Raw genomic sequence first — 16027 nt, forward strand, 5'->3', positions numbered from 1 at the left:
TGAGACCCTGCAATTGTGTGTAAATGAGGCAGAAAGTCAGATCAGCAACCTGGGACTTGATCACAATTTTAGTGATCCAATGTGGCAGCAAGATCTGCCATAGACAACACATTATGCTTCTAATATCTTCCCAGGCGGTAGTACCTCCCTGTTTGGTAGCTTAAGACACACCTGAAAAAGTGCCAAATCGACCCTTAACCTGGGAGCTGGGAGATGATCGCTCCACACCGTAACGCTTGGAGGAACACCACAAGAAGGTGTCAATACTTTCGTGTTAGCCAGACTGTATACCGAGGCAGACAAGTGCCAGCGCCAGAAAGATGCTGCAGCCGCCTCTCCTCCACGTAGAACATCTGTGGACGGCCCTGCCTGTCCCGTATCGGCCTCTCGATTCACCCCAGAGCTCATCAACGGAGGTGACGGCCTTCGTAACACATCATTGTACAGTCCCATAACTGGATGATCGCCATACTCGATTCCGAGTGACATTAAAGTTAGTAGTGTGTGTGTGTGTGTGTGTGTGTGTGTGTGTATAGGAAGGACGAACGGACGCACACTTCAGAGGGGAATCTTGCTGGCTTAAGGATATCACCCACCCAAATGCACCAGTAGATACACTGACATGGTTACAGAAAGACAGGCAGACAGACAGACAAAATTACTTGGTTCAGACTTTTAAAAAGTATGGAACACAGCCAGCTTATCACAACAATCACATGTCATAATAACAATTTACAATAAATACATGGACATTGTCAAAACATGATTATTATTACAGTATTAGAGTAATTCCTCATATTCGTTTGTATGAACTAAAGTATCTCGTTTTCTACCTAAACACTTACATTACAAACTTCGTAAAAACATCCAGCTTACAGATGGTTCTTACATCAATCTGTTGCATTAATTTAGCAAATTTCAAGCGACTTGGATCACTTCGATAAAATCTTTTCCTTGACAGCTTGATTTTTGCACTATTGTATAACTTGATACTCATCTCCAATAACATTATAACCAGATTTAATAAAAATTCTCTCTTCTCTTACAATATTTTAATATCTACCAGTTACAATGGGTAATCTTGTACTGTTAGCTCTAAATTTACACAAGATAGATCTGAGATTTTTTTATAACCGTATTAAATATTCTTCTAACTTGAAAATAGTTTTATAAGTGACACAGCTACTACAGAATGATGTACTATTCAGGTTAACATACCATTGAGTAATCCACTGATCTTTAAATTTTCTTTCAACAGCCTTTTATAGCCATATTGAATCATATTGGTTGATTCAGCCATGGTAAAATGAATCTACCCTCATCTTTTTCTTCCAAAGGCACTGATACATAATATAGATCAGTTTGTTCTTTTTCCCATTTATCAACCTTTTCCAGTATCCCACCATCCTGCAGTTTATAATATGTAGTATATCAATAAGCCATCTACCCAATTACCATATATTATAGCATTAAATGTATTTTTATTAACATTAAGAGCATGTTTTAAGAATCTTAGCTGAAGAGTTTATAGTTCCTTATAAATATTATATCCCCACACCTCACACCCTTTGGTCATAATTGTTAATACCATTGCATCAAAAAATTGAAGCTGCAAGTTAAAGGGCAGATAAAATTTTCTGCATTTCTCTGTTAAACTATACATGACTTGTACTTTGTGTAGGGTTGTTATATGATCCTGTACAGTGGTCACCGAAACTACTACCTGTTACTAGCTTGAGTTAATCACAAAAGTACACAAATAGTTGTTTGAGGGTAAAGTTTCAAACCCAAGTTGTTTTTCTCTTTTTATTGTAAAAAATAGGTCTATCCACAATTAAATTGTGATATCACTATAACTACATCACACGAAGTGTTAACGCTCATAGGAGCTTTATTGGTTTGTTGTTGGAGAAATAAACCCTCAACGTTGACGCTTACCATATAATTCAGTCAAAACCTGTTAAAGAACAATTCACATATAACAAATGCTGTTATCTCAGGACACATAGTATGAATAATACAATCAATATACAGTACATAGCCTGTTAACATCTTAGGTATAACTCACATGTTACATCTGTTGATACATCAGGAGACAAGTTGTATAATATGATCAAATTACAGTACATAAATAAACTTATTAAAGTTATTTCGAGTTTATATTTACGTTTTAGGGTCTTGGGGGTCTTGGGTTCGACCAGCGTGTTGTTTCTCCTGCAAGAATTGGTAGACTACTGTGAGCAATCGCCACCCAATCGCAGCCCTAAGCAAGGGCCATCCGTTTTATATTAGACACGACCAACAAACACGTTGTCAGCACTGCCCCGCCTTCTCACCCTCTCTCTCTCTCTCTCTCTCTCATGTTTATCTTACTGTGGCGGTAACACTCCCCCTCTCGGGCTTCGCACGAAATCACGGCATTTTATCAGATTCACTCTCCGACCCCTTCCAACAGGCAGAGTCTCGTCACTGGGCGTATTAGCACTGAGTCCTTTGTCTTCACTTTAACACTTCGCACCAGGTCATCTTTGCTCGGTAGAGCCTCTTGTACTCTCCCTAGCATCCACTGACTCCTGGGAAGGGGTTGTCCAGAGATGATCACGATATCCACAGCGTGGAGATTACTGCGAGTTTTGAAGAACCTTTGTCGCTGGCGTAATGTTGGGAGATATTCTTTTACCCACCTTTCCAAAATTGGTCTGCAATGAATTGGTTAATGGTTATACTTCCATCTTCGTCGGTACCCTTCTGTCATGGACCGATCGCCTCCGGTGGACAGTGTCTCCGGGTTCATCCGTAGTATGTGAAGCGGCGTTAATGCTTCTAGATCCTTTGGGTAGTCAGACAGTGGGGTGATGGGCCTTCCGTTGATAATCTCTTCTACGGCGCAGAACACAGTGCTGAGGCGTTCATCATCTAGTGCCTGGGTGCCCACCACTCCCTGGAGGACCTTCCTTACAGTGCGGATTTGCTGCTCCCACACTCCTCCCATGTGAGAGGCTGTCGGGGAGTTGAACTGCCATTCTATTTGTTTCTGTAGAAGGGCATTCCCGACCTTGTCACTGTTGTTCCAGCCGTTCACCGCCTCTCGTTACTCTCGGCTAGTTCCAATCACGTTGGTTCCACTGTCAGACCGAAAACCCTTGGGAGGTCCCCTGCGGCAGGTGCATCTTGTCAGGGCATTGGGAAACGAGTCGGTGTCTAGTGAGGCGAGGATTTATAGATGTATGGCTCTGGTGGTCATGTAGATGAATAAGCATCCTCATCTCTTCGCCCGGGCTCGTCCTTGTTTAACCCCCAAAAAAGGGCTGAAGCAATCAATGCCAGTGTAGGTGAACGGCTGGCCTCCTGGGCGCACTCGATTTTTTGTCAGGTCGGCTTGGCGTTGATGGGTAGGCCTCCAGTTGCTTCTTCGGCAAGTCACACACGTCCGTATTGTGCGGTCGAGTAATTTGTGGCATTTAGGTATCCAGTACGTCTCACGTATTATGGCAAGAGTGTGTTCTTGTCCTGAGTGTCCAGCTCTACAGGTAGTTGAGTATACCTCTTTCACGATGAGCCCCGTGATCCTGTTGTCCCTTGGCAATAGTATGGGATTCTCCTGGTCTGGGTGGAGAGTGGCGTGTTTCAGTCGGCCACCTACCCTGGTCAGACCGTCCGTGTCTAGATAAGGTTCCAACTGCCTTGCGTCGCTATCTCTCACGGGTTGTCCCTGTTGTAACATTCCTAGTTCTCGAGGGAATCCTTTCCTTTGCATCAATCTTAAGACGGCAAATTTCGCCTCTTCCAATTTGGTGACCTGGGGCCGATTTTCTCGGTGATGTTTGTTCTTTCGCTTTCCAAGCCGCCATTCTATAAACCTTCTAATCCACGCTACACTCTTCAGAAGTCGATGCCACGATGAGTACCTGGCCCATAGCTAATCGAGGGTACCCTCCCCCTGGTCAACGTTCGTCGTCAGCACCATGGTTTCCTTCGTCACCTGTGGGTCTCCGTCTCTGAGGTCTGGAATCCTCATGGACTCATTGGCCAGCTGTCTTCTTCCAACAAGAGGAAAGCAGGTCCTCGAATCCACCTACCCTCTTCATTGAGCTCTGCTCTATGTAATCCACGACTAGCGTCGTCGGCCGGGTTCAGTGCCGACGTCACGTGGCGCCATTGTTCTACCTTGGAGTCCTCGTGTATCGTTGCCACTCGATTGGTCACGAAGGAATGGAAGGGTCTTTCGGTGTTTCGTATGTATTGAAGGATTGCCGTACTGTCTGTCCGGAACACTGTTCTGTCTATTTGTAATTCAAGTTCTCGTCGTAATCGTTTGCTTGCCTTGGCAGCCAGTACTGTCGCGCAGAGTTCGAGTCGAGGTATGGTCTGCTGTTTCAGAGGGGCTAGCTTGACCTTACCACACACGAAGGAGATTCGTTATTCAACCCAATACCTCGTCTACACTCATCTTGGGATATATATATAGTTTGGCTCTTGTGACGCTCGGAGCGATGAGTCCCAGTGGGTCATATATGGGGCTGACCATATTCAGGAGGTTTCGTTTCGTCTCTGGTTTCTTAGGGCCCTGGACCCGGACCTCTAGTTCGTCCTTTTTCAGGTCCCACAAGATTCCCAGCGCTCGTTCAGTGGGGAGCCTGTCGTCTTTCAAATGACTTCCTTTATTCCCACGGCTTTCTCTGTCTGTGGAATTGCTTTGAGGACTTCCCTGTGATTACAGACTCCCTTCTTAAGTCCGAATCCGCCCTTCCTTTTCAGCTGTCTCAGTCAATGGGTAATTATCGTTGCCTTCCCCGGCGAATCTACTGAGAGAAGCAGATCGTCAATGTAGAAGTTACAATTCGCTTTCTTGATGTTGTCATGGAGACTTTCCCTGCAATCTTGGAATGTTCGTTGTAGCGCATATCCGGAACATGAAGGGCTACACATACCTTCAAAGAGATGTACTGTCGTATAGTAAGTGGCGGGGCCCCTGACGGCTGGTCGTCCGTCCACCATAAGACTCGTAAGGCGTCTCGATGTTTGGTACTACTCGCACTTAATGGAACATTACCTCGATATCAGCTGGGAGTGCCACCTTTCCTTGTCTGAATCTGATGAGAACTCCCATCAAATTTGCTGTTAAGGTCTGGCCCTTGCATCACCTGGCTGTTCAATGACATCAACTCACATTTGGCTGTACAATCAAAACTATTTTCACCTTTTCTGGCTTGTTGGGATTCAACACGGGGTGGTGTGAGAGATACCAGGTCTTCCCGGGTGTAACACTGAGTTTTTGATGTGGGACTCGCTCAGCATGTTCCTCGTCGACTAGACGTCTCATCTCTTCTTGATACTTCTGAGAGAGCCTTGGGTTCTTTAGGAGGCATTTACGGACCCGCCAATCGCTGTTCGGCAAGCTTCTTATTGTCTGAGAGTTCCGGTTCTTCCTGGTGAAACAATAATGACCTTGGGGATAGTGATGGATCGGCTCTTTCTTTCTCCTACGCTAACCACTTTTACACTGGTCTCTTCGGCGTTTACACTACTGTACTTCTTTATTTCATGATTGTACCAATGGAGAGGGAAAACTGGCATTCCCTCTGCTTGCAGCCTTGGTACTGCTCGTCAGAAACTCCCGTGAAGTGTAGAAGCCTCGAGTGTACTCCAGAGCAGCCATCTATACCACACACCATCTTCTGGCTACACTCCGTTATCCGGTGATTACGACCCAGGCTGGCGAAGTAGCGACATTCTTCCCTTACGAGGGAAGTTCTCTTCCCTGTGGACATGCTGAGGAATGTCCGACACATCTGAAGGTGATCTCTGTGGCATAACGAGTAGCGTTCATCGTCCGTTTCTCTGGTTGTCTTCATTCTTGATGTCACCAGACCCACAAGTTTCTTCCTCGACTAGGATTGGCATGAGGTTGAGTCTGCATATATTCAGCTTGGTTCCTCCGGTCCTTGTCAACCATATCCATAGTGAATTCCAACATCCACTCGATCCCAGGAGGCTTCCCTTGCTTCCCTTTGTATTTATGCACCTTATTCACATAGTCGTCACTTATGGTCCTTCATCAACGTTAGTGGTTTCGGCGAGCGAGTTTGATGCTCGGAAGTACCTTTTGATGCTCGGAAGTACTTCCACGCTCCCCGTAGTGAAATATTCCCGGCTCCGCGGTTAAGGTGAGCGTCGAGAGTCCCCTTGAAGTACATAGCGTTTCTTTGTCAGTTTCGGTTTCAGGAAGGTCGTGTCTCTGGTAGTGATAACACCTTTCCGCGATCCTCTGATGTTATTGAGATTGTCGGACTGTAGTCCGACACGGGCCTTTTCCTGTAGGCGGCCCGTTTGGTGGTTCAGGGTGGAGCTCTTGGAGCAGCCAGGCCGGATTTGGGATTGGGGATGGAGGTTATCCTACCTGCAGGTATGAAAGGATACTGCAGGTTTGCAAGTGTAAGCGGACCCCGATCAGTGAACGCTTACCACCAACCCCCACTCTTGGGCGTGGTCAGTTTCGGAGTGGCGCGCCCCCTTAACTGGGGTCCACACTTGCTGGGGAGAATACTTCCTAAACTATCTGGGTGATGGGTATCGTGTGATGACCCGGAGAAGGTGATGCGTGGTTTGTTTGGGTCTTTGAGATTGCTACTAACTCTGTTTATAGCGTGGAGCAGTCATTAGAAGTTTCCAGCTGAGGGTCTGACCATGGGTGTAGAAGGCCACTCCGGATCTATGATATTTTGGTCCACCGAGCCGTCTGTGAGGTATGATGCTGCATCGGCCGGTGTTCAGTGGCTATGGGTTCCTGATTGTCAATACTTTCGGAAAGTGGGTATGACGGGTGGAAACACGTTCCCTCTCCCTCCAATGGGATGTTCCCATCCCTGAAGCGCTGAGTGTTGGTAACTCTCCTTGGGTGGGTGTCGAGGTGCAGCAGCTAGACCAGGGGTGTCAAACATGCGGCCCGACACACTCTTGCATGCGGCCCGCGGCCCATTTGCTGCTCCAGCCTTACCTTGAGGAGCTAAAACTAAATAGTGAGTGTATCCCTCAGTTGAATAAAATAGTCCACTGTTTCCTAGAACAATATACTCAATCAACATCACCAATGAGCTCCAGTGTGATTCTGTGTTGCGAAACAAGTTTTCGAGTGTTGATGTTGGTACATTTTATCAATATTTTGGACCAAATTATCCCGGGATTAAATGTTTTGCCTCAAAGATTATGCCAATGTTCGAAAGTACATATGTCTGTGAACAACTCTTTTCTGTGATAAACTGGAACAAGTCTCGGCTTCGGTCTCACCTTACTGATGAGCACCTTAATTCAATACTGAAGGTTGCTACAGCTCAGTCGTTAGTGCCAAACTTTGATTCACTGGTTCATACCAAGAAGTGTCAATTATCAGCAAGCAGCAGTAGCAAACAATATGATGGATCAAGGTAAGTAAACACTTGATTTGTTTTTTTTAAGGGTTTCGCACGAGCTCAGACTAAATCCAACTTTCTTATTTTGTCGTACTACTCACCTAAGAGGTAATTGCGAAGTGCTCATAATTATGTTACTTGGCCCGCATACTGTGTACTCATATTAAATCTGGCCCGCCTTGGCAAATGAGTTTGACACCCCTGAGCTAGACACCCCTGATTCCGGCGGTTGACAACGTGTGTCTCGCGCATACCTCGTTGTGGCTGTCATCCCTTCACTCGTTTCCAGAAACGGTTTTCCTCATGGTAATGACAGCATCTCACCAAAGTCCTCCGTATCGCCTGAAGTCTGAAGTTGCTCCATATGATCTTTGATATTCTGCATCATTGCCGTCAATTGGGTGAGTGTCAGCTGTTAATCCCCTGATTACCCTGGCTGTGTGAGTGACCGGTTAGCATTTCCGTCGTTCAGGGCCTCCAGGTCTTCTATGCTGGTTAGGCTGGTCTCCTCTGCTTTGTTTCCTTCCATGACTGGTGACACAGTGAACTCGATTTGGCTCTTTCGGTGGACAGCTATAGAGACGTTCGGTTAAGCGGGAACGCTCTTCAACTGACACGTCTGCTTGTTAATAAATATGTCATATAACTGAGGTTATACAAATGATGTCATACAACTGAAGTCACATAAGCGATGTCATACAACTGAAGTAATATAAGTGATGCCATACAAACACGACCACAGTGGTGACACACAAGCGACGTCCCTCAAACGCGTGACGTGTACTACGCACGAGTGATGTCACACAAACACAACCACAGTTATGTCATACACGAGCGACGATGTCACACTAACGCGCCCACAGTGATGCCACACACGAACGACGTCCTTGCTTGAATACTGAAATAGATGCATTCCATTGAATGTATTCTATTTCGTATTCTCAACCTGTAATACAACTGAAGTAATATAAGCGATGTCATACAATCACGACCTCAGTGGTGACACACAAGCGACGTCCCTCAGAGACGTGACGTGCAATACACACAAGTGATGTCACACAAACACGACTACAGTGAGACTCGAGTTGATGTCACACAGACACGAGTTGATGTCACACACGCGTGCCATGCGCACGCGTGATGTCACACACGAGCTAGGATGTCACACTAACACAACCACAGAGACCCACAATCAATGTAGGGATTCGTTACACAACTGATGTCACAAAGACTACTGCGGCGCCCTTACTTGTACAACGTTACGGCTTGTCACAACCTTCGTTGTTATTTCTTAATTACACACACACATACACATATATACACATATACATATATGTGCATATAACTTGAATGTTGTACACACACTTAACCCACAAATCCTTTTCATTTATGTATTTCTTCATGGTTCCTTATCATCATTGTTTGACTTAAATCTAAATGTAACACCAACGTCTTATATAATTACCGTGAAATATACTAAGACTTATATACGTTCACTTAAGATAAAGAGAAAGTAAAAGTTAATGAATCTTATCAGAATAATGTATCTGTTAAGCAAACCTTTGTGATTATTTTCTGAAGTTAATTTTGCGATATTTGATATACTATGGTGTCACTGGTATAGGAAGATCAGCTGTTAGTTATAATCACTTGCGTGCGTGTCCGAGGGAACGCTAACTACCAGTCCGCCCAGACCAAACATTACGACACTGTCCGGGTGTTCTGAAACCTTATCTCACTGGGTGCGCGGCCCCCCTGTTCGGAAGGAACGCTCACAGCCCCGTACGCGCAGACGGAAGCTTTACGACACTGTCCAGGTATTTAAGACACTTCACTCAAACACGCAGCACTCGCTATCACTGTCTCCCTGCTGACGACGCACTTGATCCACCCACTGTGGGTGGGTGGGCGATCGACGAGCCTATGCTCTCCCAAGCTGAACTCCGGCATTGGTCCTTCGACAGTCCTCCAGTACACGTTTTGACTGTTAAAGCGTACCATATAATTCGGTCAAAACCTGTTTAAGAACAATTCACATAAAACAACTGCTGTTATCTCAGGACACATAGTATGAATAATACAAACAATATACAGTACATAGCCTGTTAACATCTGAAGTATAACTCACATGTTACATCTGTTGATACATCAGGAGACAAGTTGTATAATATGATCAAATTACAGTACATAAATATACTTATTAAAGTTATTTAGAGTTTATATTTACGTTTTAGGGTCTTGGGGGTCTTGGGTTCGACCAGCGTGTTGTTTCTCCTGCAAGAATTGGTAGACTACTGTGAGCAATCGCCACCCAATCGCAGCCCTAAGCAAGGGCCATCCGTTTTATATTAGACACGACCAACAAACACGTTGTCAGCACTGCCCCCTCTTTCTCACCCTCTCTCTCTCTCTCTCTCATGTTTATCTTACTCTGGAGGTAACATCAAGAGCAGATAGCTTAGGAGAATATTGCAGGGAAACAATTAGCCGGAGCTTCAGTACACACTAGTGATTCTTTGTCAGGTACAGTACCTTGGTTAACTGAGTGTAACCGGCTAGTCATTTGAAAGACATTGAGGCTACGTGACATAGACGTCACTTGCATCACTCATCACTATTACTTGACACTTGCTCATAGTTTAATTACTGTGGGTGATGTAATTATATAAAATTAATATATCTAACACATATGTATATAAATATTACTGTCTATGAAACAGGTGCTAATACAGGCTATGTTTGCTTATGTACATAAACCACGTTGACTTTTTTTTAAATACACCATAAAAATTCAACAAGAAACCTACTGTAGATATTTATATTCATGAATGATTTCAATTAGTTTTCCTTTAAGCCTGAAATCATATCTTTCAGCTGCATATTTCTTTTCTCCAGACACTATTACCTTTGTTTTATTACTGTTCATATCTTACTTCCATGACTCACACTATTCCTCCATATCCTTTAGAACATTCACAATACCTTTCTCACTATTGGCCAGGATAACAGAGTCATCTGCATACATTAATACCAGAAATTCGAACATTATATCTATCCATTCTTCATTAAAACTTAAATATTCTTATTTCTATCGAGCAAGAACTCTTCAAAATCATTAACATACAGTGAAAATAGAATGGACGAAAGATTTTCTCCTTGCCTAACTCCCCTACAACGCATAAAATACTTAGAAATATCATGATTATGCAAAATACAAGATTTAATATTTCTATACATACCAGTTAAGACATTTATAAATTTACCATTACTTACCATTATTGACCGTTTCTATCAGTTAATACCATAAGCCATCCCTCCACACTAAGTCAAAAGCCTTTCTATAGTTAATATACAGACAAAATAAGTTTTTATTTTTATATTGAAAAAAGGCTAATACATTTTATAATGCATATACATGATAAATATCCTCGCAAAAAACTGGCCTGTAATTCTCTAATAACATTATTAGTCTCACAGAATTGTGTTAATCTGTCATTTAACAAGGATGTAAATAATTTTCCAATACAACTTTCCTCACATCCCCTTTATTTTTATATATGGAAACAATGTGTCTTTGTGACCTCTAAGCCACTGCTCCTGCATCTCTCCAGCATCAAAACTTTGTTAAATACAGGAAGCTTTATGTAAAGTGGACACAACAGCTGTTTAGTACTCTTTATATATTCTTTAATTATTTAGTCAATACCCGGGGATTTATTGTTTTTGAGTGCCTATGCTTTTCATTATTTCATATTCTGTAATGTTAGCAATTAATATATTATCCACACTCACATTTGTGACAATATCCAACCTGGATTCATCTTCATAATCTCCTTCCTCAGTCAACCCTTTGAAATGAGCCAAGAATTCGTTTATCATTATTGGAATATCCTTTTTTAACACCCTGTAGAGTTTGCCAATACACTCTCAGGTGTTTAGATTTAAGTTCTTTCAACCTTTTAATAATATTGCATTTTTCTTTCGCTTTAACTCTTTGAAGTTCACCCTTACATATCTGTCTTGTTTCTACAATTTGTATTCAAGTTATGTCTATGATTTGTTTTGTGATATTCCTTTCTACTCACCCAACATTGCTTGTCATAACCTGATATACTTTCACTGCTACTCGTTTTGAAAAAAAATCTTGTCTTTTCTTCTGGAAAATGTCCTCATTGCTGATTCCATAATTTTCTTTAATTCGTCATATACTTCGTCCACAGACACATAATCAACATATCCACTTTCAATTTGATTACTTACTAGTACATTTACCTTATCTTCTTGCAATGGCATCTCGAAAGTTAATTCTGCACGAATACCACAATGAACATCTGAAAATAAGGGATCAAAGTGTAAAATTCTAAATAAAGGTGGTACACCAACAACATAATCAACAACAGTTCTGTGAAAAATGGTTTCTTTTCCTATGAGTCAGACACTATATAAAAGCTCCGGACACTACTTACCAACAATCATGTATCTTGTTTCCTGTAATACAAACATGGCTCTCCACTGCATGACAGAATACATCTAGGAGCAATATCCCAATTATCTTGATGATCTTTATATATCCAGGGCAAAATATACCAAAGAGTGTTGTCCATGCCACTGGGATTACCAGTACGTAACCAAGGTGGAGACGATGACTGAGGACCTGAAATACGTCTTTCAGAAGTTGGGGATCCATACAAACTTCTCACTCGCCAAGAACAAGAGTCATAACACCAAAGCCGACCCTTACAGTAAATACTTTAGGTAAGTTGTATCCTTTCAGCTCAGTGAACTTTATGATGACTTTATATATGATGACCTGACCGATGCCTCAGTGCCCTCTTTGTTAACTGTATTTGGCCCGAGATTATCCCTCAGTAACAGTTATAGAAGAGGACGATATTCTGAGTTATAACACTTCTAGGACGATATCTGAGTTATAACCCTTCCACGGCGATATTCTAATATATAACTCTTCCAGGACGATATATTTTAAGTTATAACTCTTCAAGGACGATGGTTTAAGATTACAACCTCAAAGGGTTAATGTACAGTCCCCCTCACTAGTGCGTTTACAGGGGCTCGTCAGGTTTTGTGTAGTGTGCCAGTGTGGAATCAAAGTAAAATAAAATATTAAAACAAATATATAAGTGAAAAGATTTGTGGAATGTTTATATGTTTAATAAGAAATGCCCCCCTCCCACCCTACATTCTCTTTACGTCACTTCACCTCGCTATACCACAGTCCACTAAGCAAAAGATACGATCTAATAACTGTTTATTCTTTTATTGTTTATTTTTTTATGGGGATTAACCCACCCTGGCACAGGTCACTGACCCACATCGGGGCCTGGGGTCCGAAAATGTAATAATAATAATAATAATAATAATAATAAAATAATAATAATAAAATAATAATAATAATAATAATAATAATAATAATAATAATAATAATAATAATAACAATAATAATAATAATAATAATAATAATAATAATAATAATAATAATAATAATAATAAATCAGATAAGTCGCATATATAATAAAAAATACACAAATAAAAATAATAAAATAGTAATGATAACAACAATAATAATAATAACAACATTGCAATAATAATAATAATAATAATAATAATAATAATAATAATAATAATAATAATAATAATAAAGAACCATGAAGAAATGCAAAAATTAAAAAAAATATCAAGAGTTAGAAACGATATATGTATGTTGTGTTGTCAATAGTAAGAGAAACAATTGAGTCCCTGCAATTGTGTGTAAATGAGGCAGAAAGTCAGAACAGCAACTTGTGACTTGGTCACAATTTCCGTGATGCCATATTGCAGCAGGGTCTAATGCATTTCTTATTAAACATATAAACATTCCACAAATCTTTACACTTATATATTTGTTTTAATATTTTTTTTTGGCTTTGAGTTCATAGTATGTTTACTATTGTGAGTTTCCTATAACCAAATACAGCCCTGCCACACTGAACAACAAAACATGACGACCCCTATAAACGCACTAGTGAGGGGGACTGTATATATAGTAATACGATATCAACTAAACTCCGCTAATAAAATCTTTCATAATTTTTTATTATCTATGACTTTTCACAACGAAAACCTTAGGCGCGTCCATCCCCCACTAACACAAACACACTCCCCTTCTCTTCATATATGTTGCAGCACTCATACCTGCATAAAAAACATTAAATATAAGTAAACATTGTGATTATGATTATTGAGTTTCAGAATTTATATGTTTAAACAATCGATATTTGCCACAAGATATCATAACATAAAACAAAATGAAAATATTGCATACAGGAGTTAATTCCCCCATGGTTCGAAGATGTGAACGTCTTTTCATCTGTGAATATGGTTTCCTCCCAAAACCCTATATCCATCCTAACATACTGTTGGGCGAAGGTGAGACTAGCAATCCGATGTGCGTCAGTGAGGTGCTCCTTTTTGGCAGGAATTATATGGTGGATCCCTGTTTCGTGCAGTATGAATGTTACCTGCATAATATAGCACACGAGCAAAATAATAGATATAAACTTCAGCACACATTCTCTTTACGTCACTTCACCTCGCTATACCACCGTCCACTAGGCAAAAGATACGATCTAATAACTGTTTATTTAATGCATTTCTTATTAATCATATAAACATTCCACTAATCTTTACAGACATATTTTTGTTTTAATATACAGTATATACTGTATATATATTTTTACTTTAATTTCATAGTATGTTTACTATTGCGAGTTTCCTGTAACCAAATACAGCTCTGCCACACTGCACAAAACCTGACGATTTTATTTAAGATTATTAAAGCTGTTCAGAGCTCTTTTTGGCCACGTATAGCAAGATGAATGTCTCACCTTCCTGTAGATACCTGGATTTTATCGGAGCGCTTGTTGGCATTTATCTATTTATCACAAGTTTTCTTATCTCTGGGATATCTGTAATACGTCTTGATGTGCTCTCTGCTTGGGATTTGAGTTGATGAGATTTGTACAATAGTTTAGACCGCCAGACACCCCGAAGTAAGAATTTCTAATGCAACTAGATAATACAAGGACAATGACTGTTCCTTTTTTTCGATCAATAGTTATAAGAAATAATTGAATGCCACCAGTCATAATACGATGCACTAACTTCCTCGTTATAGAGATGTTTTTTACCAAAGTTTCTGAGGAATAAAACTGAAGTAGTGTAACAGCACCTGGGAGTCAAACAAACAGGAAGACAACCCCTGCCCTCCGTACTTTACGAGTACCATCTGCACCATCAAAACTTAAAAAACAAATCGAGTTTACCATTCCAAGCAGCAACACAGTGGTCGACCTCCCATTTTATGCCTTGTTCGTATAAAGACATAACAACATGGTAGGGAAAGTTTCTCACCCTTAGCCTTGTGACCATACATCATGACTTGAACATCAACATAATAATTTGGGCCCTTATCAGTTGACATGATTGAAGTCATGTTGAAGGCTGTTTTGTTTTTGTATAACAATTACAGTATTATACGAGGTACTCCAGCAAAATTTTATAAATTGATTTTGGTTTTGTTGACAAGTTTAGATTATCGGGATATAACAATGATTCCTCACCCTTAGGTACCATTTACTGATATCCTTACGAGAAGAACTGTTGAAAATTCTTTAAATTATTAGCATAGAAACTTCACTGTATTTTAAAACAGTTGCGCATCGTTTTACCGCTACTGAATTTACCCAGACCACAGATGTCCTAGGAAATATACACTATTCAACTACCTAAGGTAAAATTCGGCAATTCAATTTTTTCTTTATTTGCATAAGCTTTTCGTGATAAATTATATGCTACTTTTAAACCCAGGCAGGTTAAGTTAGGTCCTTCCTCTCCACTACATATCCTGTAATGAAATTATATATATATTTCAATTAGACGCATTCTGTACTGTACCCAAAGAATGAATTCACTTAATGTAGCAGATTAAGAGCTGGTCCTCTGTCTCTACCTGCAGCATCCACTTACTTTAGTTGAAGTTAATTGTAATTTGAGATGAAAACTGAAAACTTTTTTCCTACATATGACAGAGATGATTAAAAAAACTATTCAAAGCTTGAAATTTAAGCATAAATTTATGAATAAATAACAGATGTGGCGGATCCGTAGAAATTCTAATTTGCATATCAGAGTATTAAAAATATGTTTTTATTTTCCAGGTATTACGAATTGATTCCTGTTGACGTGAGACGGCAGATTTATGAGATCTTCAGAAAGGACTTTGAAATTTTTAATTACCAGCTACCAGAAGGTTTCCTAGATAAATGATGAAACGCTACTGTGTGTGTGTGTGTGTGTGTGTGTGTGTGTGTGTGTGTGTGTGTGTGTTTGTGTGTTGTGTAATAATAATAAAATAATAATTAACGGTTTATTGAAAAAAGTTCTGCAGCCTGAAGGCTGAAAATATACATTGGACATAAATGACTTATTACATACATTGGTGGTTTAACAAAAGCCTTCATTAGAGAAAGGTAAAGGAACATACAGTGAATATACAGATTAATGTTTACAGTGGAGGTCACGTAGATCTTGTGCGCTAAGGTGTTATGAGGGGCATCACG

The 16027-nt window shown here is 40.6% G+C and overlaps 1 protein-coding gene across 1 annotated transcript in view; it reads left to right on the forward strand.

The window, feature by feature from the left end:
* Nucleotides 1-15806, forward strand: part of LOC121867889 (carbohydrate sulfotransferase 10-like) — a 37945-nt gene extending 22139 nt beyond the window's left edge. The window contains exons 6-7 of the mRNA XM_042368010.1: nt 11985-12164; nt 15626-15806. Coding sequence (XP_042223944.1) covers nt 11985-12164; nt 15626-15734 — 289 coding nt within the window. The 3' untranslated portion in view covers nt 15735-15806. The remainder of the gene's footprint in view (nt 1-11984; nt 12165-15625) is intronic.
* Nucleotides 15807-16027: the final 221 nt, after the last annotated feature.

The sequence above is a fragment of the Homarus americanus genome, unplaced genomic scaffold (assembly GCF_018991925.1).
Source record: "Homarus americanus isolate GMGI-L3 unplaced genomic scaffold, GMGI_Hamer_2.0 scaffold37032, whole genome shotgun sequence".
Lineage (NCBI taxonomy): Eukaryota > Metazoa > Arthropoda > Malacostraca > Decapoda > Nephropidae > Homarus > Homarus americanus.